At 37.4% G+C, this 16,986-nt stretch overlaps 2 protein-coding genes across 2 annotated transcripts; both read left to right on the top strand.

Annotated features, from left to right (window-relative positions):
- The first annotated feature begins 710 nt into the window (after window positions 1-710).
- On the top strand, window positions 711-13,381 carry LOC131956812 (uncharacterized). The gene is made up of 10 exons (XM_059321413.1): window positions 711-817; window positions 1,269-1,458; window positions 3,942-4,114; window positions 5,056-5,133; window positions 5,242-5,410; window positions 5,874-5,977; window positions 6,468-6,615; window positions 7,682-7,789; window positions 11,012-11,761; window positions 13,362-13,381. The coding sequence occupies exons 1-10, from the start codon at window positions 791-793 to the stop codon at window positions 13,379-13,381; spliced, it is 1,767 nt and encodes a 588-aa protein (XP_059177396.1). The 5' UTR covers window positions 711-790.
- A 978-nt stretch (window positions 13,382-14,359) lies between these two features.
- LOC131956807 (uncharacterized) lies at window positions 14,360-16,625 on the top strand. The gene is made up of 2 exons (XM_059321407.1): window positions 14,360-14,672; window positions 15,421-16,625. Exons 1-2 carry the CDS (start codon window positions 14,648-14,650, stop codon window positions 16,317-16,319), a joined length of 924 nt encoding a protein of 307 aa, XP_059177390.1. The 5' UTR covers window positions 14,360-14,647; the 3' UTR covers window positions 16,320-16,625.
- The last annotated feature ends 361 nt before the right edge of the window (window positions 16,626-16,986 follow it).

The following is a 16,986-nucleotide window of genomic DNA, read 5'->3' as shown; positions in this document are numbered from 1 at the left end:
CATGTAGTACAGTAATTACTACCAACCTTGATGATACATCCTCTAATGGTCCAGGCTAACGCCCGACCACACATTTAAAATGTTGAGCAACGCTTGTCTCCAGTTCAAAAGGTCGTCTCTGCCATTATCTATTTAATAAGCTCGATCATGCAAATGTCACATGTGCTACGAGGACCTGTTGCCTCAGTTAATTACACAGACAGTTTACTTATTTCTCTTGTCAGCAGTGTTTTAGTTTTCAGAAACGTAAGTGTGAATTTCATTTTTTTGTTCTTGTCTTAGTTTATTTAAAAATATATTAACACTATAGACAACATATAAGATTAGTTAAACGTTGTTGCAGTTGAAGTAGAGTTCACCTTTTTCTGTCACAATAGCATATGCCTACATGTTTTTACTTTAACAAACTGTATCAGGTACCATCATAGTTTGACTAAATCCTACGTGAACTAGAGTCAGGGATCCGCTCTAGAGATTTTAGGGTTACAAGTCATAAAACCTACCGTCCGACCACGCCGTACCAGATAAATTATTACAACAGCGGTTACTTTGTTTTTATGCAATAGTTTTTATTTTTTATTTTTACTTAAATATGTTCCATTTTGTTTTATCATATCGTTACGATGCCTTAAATTATGAATCCTAAAAAATATTTGTGTTTCGATTAAACCAACTTTACAGAAGCTGAGCTTTAATTTTCCCGAACACCTAACTTATTTGCGAATTAAGTGAATGATTAAATGGTTAACGAAATGTATTTCTATCAAGCAGGTAGATAATCAAATACATAATGGGAGACGAAGCTGTCCCTGGTTGGGTACGTATAGTTATAATTTTCTGCATGTCAAAGCTGGTTTAGATCCAGTGGCGTCGCTAGGTGGGGTGTAACCTGGTGCGGTAACTAAGGGTGTCACCCCCATCCCCTCCAACAATTTTTACTTTTTCGTTTTCGTTTCACCCCTCTCCCCCCCCCCCTCATTTTGTTATTATTTTACCTGGATAAACATGATTTTGACATAAATTTTACGATATTTTAATTGTGTGTCATCTCCTAAATAATGTCAGTCGGTGAGGACCGTACATTGCCCCCCCCCCCTCCCACGCCTCATCTTTGTGAAGCCACTGCTTAGGCCTATACAAATAGTTCACTGTAGTGTATTTTTTTAAAGTGAGTATGTATATTTATTTAAATGGATGGGACAACATAAATTTCCTAATTAAAGAAATATTAACTAACGCTTTCTAATTTCAATTGGCCATAATTACAGAAACAGCTGAAACGGAGGTTTGGGTTTTTCGACAACGCCGGAATTAAAGACGCAGCCGGAAATCTGTTGCCGATGACGCGCATGCCCGATGGCCGAATTTTCCCGCCTTTTGGTGAAGAGTACATCAACAACGTGAGTAAAGCTAGGCTGCGGGCAGACGACATCTTGCTGTGTGGATATCCCAAGTCTGGTGAGTCGGTGTGGGTGTTGTCATGATGATAACAGGCTGTTGTCATGGTGTTTGGTGTGTTGTCAGGGTGTCTGGTTGTTGTCATGGTGTTTGGTGTGTGGTCAGGATGTCTGGTTGTTGTCATGGTGTTTGGTGTGTGGCCAGGATGTCTGGTTGTTGTCATGGTGTTTGGTGTGTTGTCAGGATGTCTGGTTGTTGTCATGGTGTTTGGTGAGTGGTCAGGATGTCTGGTTGTTGTCATGGTGTTGGGTGTGTTGTCAGGGTGTCTGGTTGTTGTCATGGTGTTTGGCGTGTTGTCATTGTGTCAGATTGTTGTCATGGTGTCAGGTTGTTGTCAGGGTGTCTGGTTGTTGTCATGGTGTTTGGTGTGTTTTCAACGTGTCTGGTTGTTGTCATGGTCTTTGGTGTGTTGTCAGGGCGTCTGATTGTTGTCATGGTGTTTGGTGTGTTGTCAGGGTGTCTGGTTGTTGTCAGGGTGTCTGGTGTGTTGTCAGGGTGTCTGGTTGTTGTCATGGTTTTTGGTGTGTGTTCAGGATGTCTGTTTTTTTTTCATGGTGTTTGGTGTGTTGTCAGGATGTATGGTTGTTGTCATGGTGTTTGGTGTGTTGTCAGGGTGTCTGGTTGTTGTCATGGTGTTTGGTGTGTTGTCAGGGCGTCTGATTGTTGTCATGGTGTTTGGTGTGTTGTCAGGGTGTCTGGTTGTTGTCAGGGTGTCTGGTTGTTGTCATGGTGTTTGGTGTGTTGTCATTGTGTCAGGTTGTTGTCATGGTCTTTGGTGTGTTGTCATGGTGTCAGATTGTTGTCATGGTGTCAGGTTGTTCTCAGGGTGTCTGGTTGTTGTCATGGTCTTTGGTGTGTTGTCATGGTGTCAGGTTGTTGTCATGGTGTCAGGTTGTTGTCATGGTGTCAGGTTGTTGTCATGGTGTCTGGTTGTTGTCATGGTCTTTTGTGTGTTGTCATGGTGTCAGGTTGTCGTCATGGTGTCTGGTTGTTGTCATGGTGTCAGGTTGTTGTCATGGTGTTTGGTGTGTTGTCATGGTGTTTGGTGTGTTGTTAGGGTGTCAGGTTGTTGTCATGGTGATATCAGGTTTTTGTCATGGTGTTTGGTGAGTTGTCAGGGTGTCTGGTTGTTGTCATGGTGTTTGGTGTGTTGTCATGGTGTTTGGTGAGTTGTCAGGGTGTCTGGTTGTTGTCATGGTGTTTGGTGTGTTGTCATGGTGTTTGGTGAGTTGTCAGGGTGTCTGGTTGTTGTCATGGTGTTTGGTGTGTTGACAGGATGTCTGGTTGTTGTCAAGTGTGATGTCAGATTGTTGTCGGAATGTCTTCATGATGTTAGGTGTGTTGTCAGGATGTCGTCACAAAGCGAGCAGTTGTCAAGTGTGATGTCATGATGAGGTCAGGATTTTTAGATAGTGTACTTTGGTGTCATGATGCTATGAAGATGATATTCACTTGTTGTGAAGATGTGTCCCTATGTTGTCATAATAATTAAAGACTGTGCTCAATATGGTTACCTGATAATGTCTAAATGTTGCTGCGATTTGTGAAGAAAAACAAGTTGTACTCTTCTCTTAAACCATATTTTACTAAGCGTCAACACATGTATGTGGTTTATTAACCAATGCAAGATTAGTGTATTCACTCTAAAATTTAAATACCTGTTTTTAATAAGGAAATTCTGAATAAAAAGGGTAAAATCGTTAACTAAAATGTCGATACAATAATTGACAAAACAACATTCTATTAATATGCCAAATGACTTAAGTGTATAAGCAGATACACCATTTGAGAATTAAAATAATACTGCTTCTCGACCTGAACGTTTTAAATAAACATAGCTTACAGTTTCGCCCATGGCCTAATCAATAAACATTGCCTGTCATTGTTACATATTTGTCCTACTTCTTGAAAAGATATATGTAAAAGGTTTTTTTTATATTTTTTTTATTAACGATTACCGTAGTGTAGTCCTTATTTTGTGTTACTTAAACCAGTGGTTCTTAACCTGGGTTCGATCGAACCCCAGGGGTTCGGTGCAGTATTTCTTCCAGACTTTTTTTCTCTGGGGGGGGGGGGGGGAGGCGGACTTAAATTTTCGGTGGAGAGGAGAGGTGGACATTGGTAAAAGTATATATGTTATACATAAACTCTATTTCATTCGTGGGAGACGGTAGACGTTTTTCGGGAGGGTGGGGGGGGCTCAGTTCCGTCGTCGTCGTCGACGTTTCCCCCCCCCCCCTCCCCTCCGAAGAGATACCAGGAAGAAACTCTCGTTGGAGATCAATGCACACCCGACTCGTAATCATTCGTGATAGAATTTTGTCATCGGACGAAAAAACTTTAGAAGGGTTCGGTGAATTCGCATTTAAAACTGGTGGGGTTCAGTACCACCACAAAAGTTAAGAACCACCCCTTTAAATAAAACTTCTTCATTGCCGTATAGATCTACCTACATTACCTGTAATTCATATTTTCACACTCAGGCAGTCACTGGACATGGGAGGTAATCGTGAAAATTCTGCGAGTCAAGCAAGAGTTACCGGACGTTGACAAGACCGATCTGATGCTGGAACTGGTGGAGCCTAGTGTCTATGACGCCGTGCCCTCACCCAGGGTGCTAAACACGCACGTGCTCTTTGATGAGCTTCCAGAAGAGGTTGGTATTTATTTATAGAAAGTAACTTACCCTAAACAATAACCATAGTCAGCTAACAGTCAGCTAATTTATAGCGCGTGGCAGCTGACTTGAGAAACGAGTTAGGTCTCATGAAGTAAGTCGGAAAACTTTCTTGGTTCCATCCAGACCTAATAATTACCTCGAAGGAAGTGGATAGTAAATACTGCTGGATATAGAATCTGACCACACACCCCATATAGTACACACTGGCAAAAATTTTCTTTAGCTGAACAAACTCTACTTTATCTTTTCTTTCAAACTAGTCCTTCGTGGAGGGTCTCAAAACGTCCCTTTATAAACCTGATATTGTATAAAGATATTTATTTAAATCACCAAACTAATCTAATTTAGTTTGAAAGATATAACGACATAGAACAGCAAAAGTAAATCATCGCCCCCACTTATCTAATTACATCCTTACGTGGCTAATTACCTAACCAGATAACTTATTACCTCTCCACACAACTAAATATTTCCACGTATAACAATTCACCACCCCACATAAAGAATTAACTCCCGCACATAACTAGTTACCTCCCCACATAGCGCATTAATTCCCCACAAAATGAAACCTCCCCATATAGTGAGAATTAACTTTCAACATAACGAACTAACTCTGCACATATCGAATAAGCTCCCCACATAGCGAATTACTTCTCAAACATTACTATTTATCTCCCCAAACTAATTATCTCCCCACACACTAATACCTCCCCACACGTGAATCCCCCCCCCCCCCCCACACACACACACATAAATTACCTCCCCACACATGAATTACCTCCCCACACATGAATTACCTCCCCATACATGACTTACCTCCCCAGACATTAATTATCTCCCCATACACTAATACCTCCCCACACATGAATTATCTCCCCACACACTAATACCTCCCCACACATGAATTACCTCCCCAGATCACCAAGCTAAAGAACAAGATCATCCTGACTGCCCGAAACCCAAAGGACACCTCCGTATCCCACTACAACCACCACGCCCTGCTCCCCACACATTAATACCTCCCCACACACTAATACCTCCCCACACATGAATTACCTCCCCACACATGAATTACCTCCCCACACATGAATTACCTCCCCACACATGAATTACCTCCCCAGATCACCAAGCTAAAGAACAAGATCATCCTGACTGCCCGAAACCCAAAGGACACCTCCGTATCCCACTACAACCACCACGTCCTGCTCAAGTATGTCTTCAACTACAGCGGTCAATTCGAGGACTGGATTCACCTGTGGATTAACGGGCTCAGTAAACAATACAACTTTAGTTTATCAATAGATCACCTCATTAAACCCTCTTCTTAAAATGCTGTAGCTTTTCTAACAAGACGTAAAGAAGAGTTCACCTGCCCGCAAACCATTACTTTCCCCAATTCGAAAGATACCCAATAAAGCTGGATTATATCTTTACTCTAACCAGTGAACCGAACTCGAGATTTTCTGGTTAGTAATTGTGCACTCTACCACTCGACCACCCCGTCTCTTTTCTTGTCAACCTACAATGGCTACAGGTACAGAACAGGCCAGATTTCATGTCCCTTTCGTCTCATGTCCCAACTGACACAGTTCAATCCACAGGGATATAATCTTCACCTCTTGTTGAAGTAAACACCAAATAAGCACCAAAACAAACGATTTTGTCTTCTTAAAACTTTCATAAAATTGATATTTCCATTTTTCTAACTTTTTCATGTTATTTACCAAATATTTAGCTGATTATGGCGGCTTCCTGGAATTTCACCAAAATTGGGATCAAGCGATCCGGGAAAATCCGGATATCCCTATTCTAGTGATGTTTTATGAGGATATGAAAGAAGTAAGATATGTATTTACAAAATTGAGTTGTAAATCACATAGACAAATTCTTTGTAAATTTCATCTACATTTAAAATGTGTATCTGGGTGTATAATTTTGTAAACACTAACCATCTTGTGATAAAGGTAACAAAATATTTTTTTAATAAAACGGTCATGGAATTGGTAATATAAGTGTAAGTCATTGAAGAGACACAAACATTTACAAACTGTTTTGTCCCGAGCTAATTTTTTCAAACTAATCTGCTAGCAATTTTTCAAAGTAATTTCTAGTAGGTTTGAAGGTTTGTGCATACAGTTTCTAATAGACTATGTACTACGGTACATGTAAAAATAAGCGTAAAGATATTGGTTAGATTGTTAGAATTGCTTATTTCTAAAACAGTACTCTTAATTTTTACAAGAGCTTCTAACGTATTTATTTTTTAAATTTTAAAAGCTAAATATCAAAATAAAAAAAATAACCAATAAAATAAATAAAATATTTACAGGACTTGACTTTGTCGGTTAGAAAACTTGCCAAATTTCTTGATGTAGACCTGACAGACGGTCAAGTGGAAGAAATTGTCAAAACATCGGAATTCAAAGCAATGAAAGAACAATTTAAAGGGAAACCAGTCGAAGCTCTCATTCGAAAAGGTGGGTTGTGTCCCTTCAACGCGCTGTTTGGTTTAGAAAACCGATTATTTATGTTAAGCTGTGTTGAATTATCGCTGGCAGAAAACTTAGATGATTTTGTCCCACATCAAAGACATGGCTTTAATAAAACTTTATTTTAACGGTTTACTTGTCTCTGTGACAGGTCGATTTGTTGAATGGTGTCTATGCCAACCACAAGTGAAACGTTAACATTTACAGGGACTAATATTTCTATAAAAATATTAACTTACTAATACTTGTAAGACATAAAATGAATTTTTAAAAGAAACAATATTTATATTAAATTTTTTACCAAACATAATTAAGAAAACAGACGTTAAACAATTTTATTATTTATCATAAGTTTGTATGTGTAGTTTGCGTTACGCATATTAAACGTATTTGATTAGTTAAGGTAAAATTTAATTGCAAAAATGTTATTGATAATTAAAAGAAATATGACGTTTTTACGACTTTAAACGTGTAGAGCAGGTGAAGTAGAGTTCATTTGTTCAGTTACCTCATTGGATAGTGTCAGTCATCAGTTTGATGCCTATCCGCTTTAACTCTCTTTAACAAATTACGGGTAGACTCGAACGACTTGTGGACTTGAACCTTTCGGGTTAGCAGTCGTGCGCTCTACCGTTCGACCATGTCACCCCCATGACATTTGATATGATTAGCTTGATGGTCGCCTGTTAATAGAGTACTGTCCTAATGTGCAGAGCCGTAGCGAGGGCGGGGCGGGGTGTGCGGGCCGCACCGGGTGACACCATTTAGAGGGTGACATCAATGCAAAAAATAGCAAAATGTTCAGAAGAGAAACGGTGTTGTTTTTTTTTCCAGTTCCATTAATGATTAATTAAAGTTAAATAATATTTTAAGTACAAATCGACAACTATTACTAGAGAGTGGTGGTAACACCATGACGTAAACGAGCAAACTATAGAGAATGTGGACTCGAAACCTTCGGGTTAGCAGTCGTGCGTTCTACCGTTCGACCATGCCACTCCATGACAGTTGATATGATTAGCTCTTACAAGAGATACCTGTCCTGATGTTGCAGGTGAAGTAGGAGACTGGAAGAACTGGTACACTGTGGCGTGGAGTGAAGAGGTGGACAAGTGGAAACCTGAACTGGACAAGACAGTCTTTAAATTTAGATACGTCTTAAGTTGAATAACTTCAATTCAGTTTGTTTCTGCCAAATTGTTTTTAAAATTAGATATGGCTTTAGTTAAATAATTCCAAATAAGTAGTTTCTACCAATTTGTTTTTAAATTTAGATATGTCTTAAATTAAATAAATTTAAATCAATTGTTTTCACCAATTTGTTTTAAATTTAGATATGTCTTAAGTTAAATAAATTTAAATCAATTGTTTTCACCAATTTGTTTTAAATTTAGATATGTCTTAAGTTGAATAAATTTAAATCAATTGTTTTCACCAAATTGTTTTAAATTTACAAATATCTTAAATTACATAATTTCAAATCAATACTTTCTACCAAATTGTTTTTTTTTTAATTTATATATGTCTTAAGTTAAATAACTTAGATCATTTGTATCATTTCTCATAAAATGTAATTTAGTTAAAATAAAATATGATTTCACTGGTGACAGGACAAATGATCTCAGGACAAATGATCCCAGACAAAATATCTCAGACAAAATATCTCACGGACAAATGATCTCAGGACAAATGATCTCAGGACAAATGATCTCACAGACAAATGATCTCACGGACAAAAGATACCAGGACAAAATATATCAGGACAAATGATACCACGGACAATTGATCTCAGACAAAATATCTCAGACAAAATATCTCACACCTAAATTGTAATAGTGTAGTTGATGATTTTAGTTGATCTGAAATTTTTTTATTGATTCTTATATGGTTTTGTTTACTATGTTTAATATTGTTTAAAGGCCTATATAATAATTGTAAGAAATGTTTGCCGTATACATTTGTCATATTGCACTAAATATTTTAAAGCTAGTATTTGTAATATAGTATACGAAGATTAAAGATTTTTTCGATAGACAGCGTAGGTGGGCTTGACAAACATTAGAAAATCCTACCATGTCAGGTGGACGAAACTAGATCAAAAGGAAATGAAATAACAATAAAGACACACCTTCGTATCAAGGTGGCCTTCCCTTTGATAGAAGAGACATGCCTTAAGGGAAAGACATCCGACCTCCATGGACAACACAACTAGCCTCTAAAGTCCATTGTTGTGCGTCGGTCACACCTTAGCGATCAGTGACAAATGCTTATTTAAACAAACAGCGGTCATCGCGGAGCTAAGTTTGTCGTAGGGTGCATCAAACAAAGCAGTATTAGTGGTGATTACTCAGCTAGCGCCTCTTTCGTTACCTCGCAGAAAGGTTTTAGGAATTCTGGTGAATTTATGTTTGCCATAAGCAGGCAAAGAGATTTGGAAATGTGAAATTAGGATATGTCGAGCAAGAGTTCACACAATAGATGATCACATAATATTGGAAAGGTGTGATCATATTGATGTAGGCTACCTGCCAGCAAAGAAACGTAAACATTATGTTTGTGTTGATGATGCAATAAAAACAATAGTTTAACGTTACAAACCTGAAGACCCTTTCACATTTTAAAAAAATATTTCGCGTGTTTTGAACCTTAATGTTGTATAATTATCGTAACTTTATTTGTTTTATACATTATCATTTATTATACCCTTGAGGCTAAAGGAGTAAATTTGTTATAATTTTTACTTTTTCAAATCAAATGCTACTACAAAGTTTAATAAAACTTTTGATGGTTTGTTAAGTTTAACAAATTCATTTTATTCACAATTGTTATGCGTAAAATAGTAAACAAAACCATATTAACAGTCAATAAAAAAGTTTAAATCATCTAGGGTCTTCGTACATACTATTAAAATTCCGCTGTGAGATATTTTGTCTGAGATATTTTGTCTGAGATCATTTGTCCATGATATCATTTGTCCTTATATGTTTTGTCCTGGTATCTTTTGTCTGTGAGATCATTTGTCCTTGAGATCATTTGTCCTGAGATCATTTGTCCTGAGATCATTTGTCCGTGAGATATTTTGTCTGAGATATTTTGTCTGGGATCATTTGTCCTGAGATCATTTGTCATGGAACCGATTTCACTATAACTTAATTTGTTTTGATTCTATTTTTTTTTTGGTAACTGTTATTATTTTTAATAATGTTTCCTTAAATATTTTCTTTGATTGCCAAGCATTCGATTGTACTTACTTTTAGCTTATACATGTGTATCTTTACGTTACTGAGATGCGTAGTAATTTTCTTAGAAAGTGGTTTGGAAATTAAAATGATACGTTTTAAAAACAAACATAAAGGGTTGTTGTTGTTTTTTTATTTTATAATAAAATACGTAACAATACTACATCGAATACTACTCAGCCCGAATGGATACCTGACCCCAGTATGCAAAGAAAAGACCTCAGTACTGGCTATACTCTCCCTTCATAAGCTAAATAGATTGACCTTATCTGCCTCGTAGACTTTTGAGCTATTTAAGACTACGTCCAGATATATATCAGAAGAATATATAAAGACATCTGGACATAGTTAACGGATAAAAAATGTCTGCTAATAATAATTACCACGTAGGTTCCACGGAATCAAATAAATCAATCAATACCTTGCAGAAAACCTTCATCGATACATCGGCTGTGCTAAACAACTTTTAAAAGAAAAAACATCGGGATTTCCCATTACACCTCTGCGCAAAGTATTGCTAGCTATTGGCGTACATGTTTGTTTAGTATCATTAAGATAAGATATATAGGCCCAATACCTTACTGTATTAAAGAAGAGTTTATGTTATAAATGGGAGCTATAAGTTATTCTAGTACAGTTAGCCTTATCTTAGCCTATACATAGGAAGGATTGTGTGAAAAGCCTTTTTATAGCTAGTAAAATATACTTCATTGAAATCAGCGCAGTTTGTTTTTCTAGATACGTGAACTTGTTTGGTTTTAGTTTATCTTGACGTGCAAGCTAAAGAGGTATGGTACGCTAAATCTTAAGTTTTTTGTCCATTATGTAAAACATTAAACTAATTTCTCATTTACATATTAGTGGGTTTTTTTAATATCTATATAAGTGTATAATTTACATTACACTCGTATTAATGTATTTTAAAGATACTCTTAAATGCGGCATTGTTTTGCTTTCTGCAGATCTAAAATGACCTATTACCGTTCAAACAGTGAGTTATTTGTTGTTGTTTTATCAAATTAATACTTGGAGGATTATTATAAACCATTATTTTTTGTAGAACGATGGCTGTGATTTGTGATATATATTGTGTTATTTTTAATCATTAAACTCGTTGATTGTATTGGTTTAAAAATATATTTCAGATTTTCAAAGCGAGGAAGATTTACGGGATAAAAGCATCACATGGCAGAACTCTGTAGCAGACTGTCAGAAAAACAACCGCGGCGAATACCAAACTCTAGCAGACGTGGAGCAGAAGTCGTGGGATGACCTTGAGAAGCTGGAGCTCCTGACCCAGATGTACCATCTGACCGTTTGTCTGAAGATCGACGTCTCGGGAGACCGGGTCTGCTACGGGTCTGGGTTTGTCCAGAGGGTCAGGACAACTTCAGGACAAGAGTGTCCAGACAAGACATGTGAGCTGAGGGGAAAGGAGAACCACAGCTGGGGTGTGATTACAATCTCAACTGTCAGTCACGTGATCAACTGTGGCGGATATGAAAACCTCACTGCTAAACTACACTACGATCACGAATACGATGTTTGTGAAATCATTTCCGGGTTTAGACAAACAGACTCTGACAATGACGATGATTGGTGTGCTATTGAGTGCCAATCTCATAATTTACGTCTTGCCAAAGAGCTGAAAGAAGGTCTACAAACCTACGAAAAACTTCTGAAAAAACTATACAACAGGTATAAAGATAGAGTTGGGGATATTCCTGTATTTGTTGTTGGCCACCCGCACGGAGGTCCGAAGAAGATCAGTTTTGGGTCTCTCAGTAGGGAAAGTGAGGCCTTAAGAGAGGTACGAGAAAATCAGCACTGGTGCCGGTATTTTTACACCAATGCGACTTGCAATGGCAGCAGCGGTTCGCACATCCACATACTGGGTAAAACTGTGTGTGGGTTCGGGTACTCGTTCGGTCACCCACACAACCACAGTGGGTACCTACAGAAAGTAGCGTGTGGCTGTAGCTCAATTGGAATCGATCATTAAGGCGGTTCGATGGTACGGCTATTGATGATATATAGACGGGGGGTGCGTGGTTATAAATAATACATAAATAAATGGCACAGGTAAAAATGACATGAAATAAAAGGCAAAAACAAACAAATGACACATATAACAAGTGATATAAAAAGCAGACAACAGACACCTGTAAACAAGAAACATGAATTTTTTTAGACAAAAACGTAGACTTTTAGACGAAGATGTTTTTAGATAACTTAAATGAAATATTTTTTTGTAAATGGTGGATTGCTTTTGTTATTTTAAAATTTTAACAAAATCTATCATTATGCTTAAATCTCTAAAAAATAATTCAATTAAATATGTATAGTTTCCATCTTTTTTCTTCTTTAATGTGTGTTCTAGAAAAATATTGAAAAATGATTGTGTTTATTCACCTTGTAAAAAGAAATCAATATACCTGTATACATGATAAAACGTGATTGTATTATAAAACGACTACAACTTGTTTTATTTCAGTAAAAGAATGAACATACAAAGCAACTAATTCATTCGTTTTTGTTTCGTTTTATTTTATTTTTCTTATTATCGTAAGTATTATTTTGTGTTGATTTCGCTGTGTGTTAGCAGTCATTTAGAAACACAACATTGCTAACCCGGAAATCTCAAGCTCTGGTTAGTACCCGACACGATTTGGGATTTTGTAGGCGATTTGTCATAATGCTGACTATACAGTAGCTTCAAATGACGAAGTCGAAGAAACATATTAACTTAACTTCGTCTACCTTACTATTATCAGTACTAAAATAAAATAAAAGGTAGTAAAGATTCCTCTTTAGACCTCTTCAGAACTAGAGATTCATTGGGCAGTTCATATGTGCTGTGACCTCGACATTCCAAGGGATAGTGTGGTCAGCACTATATCCAGACGCCTTTACTTTAACGAACGTGAGTTAGGTACCCATCAGAGCTGGTTGGACTCTAAAATCGTACTATACAAAACAAAAATTACCACTGGTGTAGAATCTACAGCTTTTTTTTAATGTACACATTTCCTCTATATACTTTCCTTCCCTTGATGAAAATGTGAGAAAAAATACCCCTCCCCCCCCCCCAGCGGCTTAGCGAGGTCGGGTGTCAACCGGTGCGGCACTTAATGGTGTCACCCCCCTGAGGCGTAGCGACAGGGACAAACTTTCAATTTTCGATTTGCACCCCCCCCCCCCTCAAACTTTAGATTTGCACCCCCCTCCCTCAAGCTTTTGATTTGCACCTCTTAAAAGCCTATCATTTTTCTCTATATATTTTGCTATTTTTTGCCTTGGTGTCACCCCCCCCCCCCCTAAATGGTGTCACCCGGTGCTGTCCGCCCCCCTTTTGCTACGCCTCTGCCCCCCGCCCCATGTTGCAACAACAAGGAACATTAACTTCGCTGAGGTATCAGGTTACAGTGTCACCTTCGTATATTTGTATATACGTCCAAAGCTTTCAGTCATACACTGTTTTATATTCCACAACAGCTGGGCTTACACCCAAGTAGTGAAGAAAATATATTTTGTCACGTACATGTAGCCATGATCACGTGGCTTGCTGATGTTAAAATAGCACAACATACTATAGCCGTTTCTTTTCTGAGAAAAATGTGAATAATAGTAACATACATCTCTCCGGGGGGTGGGGGAGGGAGGGACGTAGAAGTCAAATTATACAGCTTGCGACTAACAACCTTCGAATCCTGGAATCGAGTCTGTTGAACTCTACTTCATCTACACCACTGGCACGAATGGGGGAAATATCACTTTTTCGGGCCCCTCCCCTCCTCCTTCCCCCCACAACCCCGAGTACGTCTCTTAACCAACATGTCTATTCTAAATTAATACACTGCAAATCCCTATATTAAAAGCATTGGATATTAAACAAGAGAATAATACGACAAAATCTAGTGAAACTTTACCAACAATAGTAGTCAATAAAATGTATAACTGTTGTATTAGATCGATATTGATCTTTTGGAGTGGATCTTGAAACATTTTGTCAGTGTGTCGTCTACAAATAAAACCGTGTCATATAACAATCGATAAACCACGTGTTGTTCAATACAAAATCGCGCAACACAAATGACAGCACCTTTATTTTTAGTTTTCTCAGAAAAATCATGGACTTAAAAAAAAAAAAGATAAGTAATTTCCGATATTTCTTTTTTTTTTTAAAGAATTTTTTTCCGATATTTCTGTTGAAAATGCTCAACTTTATATCATTTGAACACATTTTAGGTGGAATACATAAATCTTGTTTTGTTATATATTGTGTTTTTAGTCCTTTTAATCGATCGTGAAAAAGACGTTTTCTCAGGCCCTCCATGTCGGCCTGACCTATCTTGGCACCAAACGACACGTCAGCTGCAGCCTGCCCTCTGTTGGCACCGATGGATACGTGACGTATTCACGAGAAACAAACTTTGTTCGGGAATTTCTGGTTTGAACAGCTACATTGTATATATAGTCATGCAATACAAACAGATCAGAAAAACAAACCGCGCATCAGAATAGGTAACAAACGTAGCTAGAAACTTAGGTAGAAAAATTCTTTTGACTTGACTTCAAGTCAAAAGTTCAGTTATGAAGCAAACAAGATTTGATTTAATTTTTATTAAAGTGTAAATGTTAGCTTTTAATTAATTTAAAAGTAATTCAAACTAATAGGAGTGTTCAGATACTTCAGCAGTTATTTGAATAAGATATGATTCACGTTGAAGTTATTACTTGACGAACTGTGAACACATGTTAACGGTCTGGGAATTAGAAGGATGAGTTCAACGACGTATAGAAATTGTAAGTAGAGCTGGTTCAATTAAAAGGATTACAAAATTTTGTAAATCCTTTTAGAAAACTTTTTAATAAACAATCTAAAGGTAGCTTTTTTCTCAGGAATATTTTTTGTTTCTTACCAATTACAAATTAGGGGGGGGGGGAATTGAAATTTAAAAAATTTCATTTCAGTTTTTTTTTTATGGCGATTTGGTACTAGATATATTCTAGTTGAAAACTTTAGTTTTGGCGGATTTACTTCTTTAATGTTCTTTATGGCATAACCCCAAAAAAGTAAATTACTTCCCTTTTTTTCTCTCTCCATAACAACCGATGACGTCAGCACGTCACTGTTCATTGGCGGACAAAAATAGAAATCGGGAATCCTATTCTTTAGTCAAACGTTTATTTACATAGATAGTTTATAGGCCTACTTTGATAAAGACGGCTGGATCTGTGAACAACTTCTGCGCTTAAGTGACTTTATCAAGCAAATTCTTGGCATAATTAATTATTCTTATTAGATGAAAATGTTTTCTACATTGCTGTCATAGAATTTTTCAAGCTTAGTTGTTATTCTCACACAATATTTAAATGTGTGCAAGTTGAACCGTTTAAAAATTATGTTATAAACGATGTAGGTAGGATAATGTGTTAGATAATATATGTATCATTAACTTTGTATAGATCTATGTTTTGTTTTTCGATTTTTTTCAATTTTTTTTTAAATTGATTTTTTTTAGGTATGAACAAAAAAATGTTTTTATTTTAGATAAAACAGAGGAGGAGGTCAGGGAAGATGGGGTGGAGTGGCAAGACTCGGCGTCACAATGTACTAAAAATAACCACCACCTGTACACAACAGTGGCGGAGTTCGAGTCCCACCTTGACCCTCATTACCGCAGCAATCACAAGATCCCGCGACTCATCCGCCACACGGCTCTGCTCGTGGTGATGATTCGAACCCCGTGCCTAGGTCCGAACGGTGCATTAAGTTTCCGCTATGGCAGCGGGATCATTCAGAGGGTCAGGATAGAGAAGCGTCAAGAATGCCCAGTCAAAAATTGTAAGACATGTTCGAGGAATCGAGAGTACGGAATCATAACCGTGACGACAGTTCTTCATGTTATTACGTCACAAAGTGACGCAGAAAAGACTACAGCACTGTTGGACTTTGATGACGAAAACGCAAAGGGTAGACACCTGCAAGGTTTTAAGCTGCAGGAGACAGAGAAGGATGCGGGTGAGTTGGACTGGTGTGCGGTAGAGTTTTACACCCATGACTTGGTGCTGGTGAGCGAGCTAAAGACAAAACTGGCGGATTATCACAAGCTTCAAGCTGAAGTTTACTCAGAGTTTAAAGACAAGGCCAACGGTTTAGTCATCGTTGTTGGTCATCCGCATGGCGGTCCGAAAAAAATTAGTTTCGGCGAAGTCGGGAAGGAGAAAGGGAAGGAGATTAAGAAAGACGTGAGAGAGCAACAGGAATGGTGCCAGTACAGGTACTCTACGGCCACCTGCCCAGGTAGCAGCGGGTCCACTGTGTACATCCTGGGTCAGCCGTTGTGTGGGTACGGGTACTGGTTTGGTCATGGGCACAACCACAGCGCTTTTGTGGAGGACGCGAGGTGTGGGAGTAGCTCAGTGGGGGTGGATAATGTGGTTAGGTAGGCGGGTGTAGAAGGGAGACAATTATAGGTTGATGACTAAAGGGAGAGAATTTTAGGCCAGTAACAGAAGGGAGACAATGTTAGGCCGGTAAAAGAAGGGTGACAATTAGTAAGCAAAAAAATATATCGGAACGACTTTAAAACTAGATTGACGATTTTTTTAAAGCACTAACATATAACACTGAGAAGTATAAAACTAAAAATAACATTAAATGCTACTCTTAAACAGGGGCGACAACCAAACAGGTTTGTGAATAAACTAAGCGACAACTAAATAATTATACAACGTGATTATAAGTTTTTTTACAGGGGTTAATTAACTTAAAACAGCTTTGAAACACCTTTCAAAATGTGTAAAAAAAATATGTAAGTATATATGTAAATATATTTCTCGCAGTATTAGAAAGGCTGGAACCAATGGCTTTTTACTATCGACAGATGTTAATTGATTTGAATATTATTATAGTTATCACTGAACTCATCATTGTGATCTTTTGTATTACTTTCATGTTGGATTATTTAAATAATACATGTATTTTTGTAAAGCACATTGTTAAAAAGTGATTTAGCTTAAAAGTTACAAGCTAGCATTAATTACTTATTTCACTTTAAGTTATGGTAGTTTACCAAATATTTTGAATAATTCTTGATTTTTGTTTGTTTTTTTT

Source organism: Physella acuta, unplaced genomic scaffold (genome assembly GCF_028476545.2).
Source record: "Physella acuta isolate Inbredline_101_S28 unplaced genomic scaffold, ASM2847654v3 ptg001177l, whole genome shotgun sequence".
Taxonomy (NCBI): Eukaryota; Metazoa; Mollusca; class Gastropoda; family Physidae; genus Physella; species Physella acuta.
This window is presented reverse-complemented; position numbering and strand designations above follow the sequence as displayed.

What these genes read in the sequence shown, in the direction of transcription:
- LOC131956807 (XM_059321407.1), top strand. Translation starts at nt 14,648, where the DNA reads ATGAGTTCAACGACGTATAGAAATT. An exon ending in TTCAACGACGTATAGAAATT is followed by an intron (nt 14,673 to 15,420) that starts GTAAGTAGAGCT and finishes TTTTTATTTTAG; the next exon opens with ATAAAACAGAGGAGGAGGTC.
- LOC131956812 (XM_059321413.1), top strand. Translation starts at nt 791, where the DNA reads ATGGGAGACGAAGCTGTCCCTGGTTGG. An exon ending in ACGAAGCTGTCCCTGGTTGG is followed by an intron (nt 818 to 1,268) that starts GTACGTATAGTT and finishes CCATAATTACAG; the next exon opens with AAACAGCTGAAACGGAGGTT. An exon ending in CGAAGCTCTCATTCGAAAAG is followed by an intron (nt 6,616 to 7,681) that starts GTGGGTTGTGTC and finishes CTGATGTTGCAG; the next exon opens with GTGAAGTAGGAGACTGGAAG.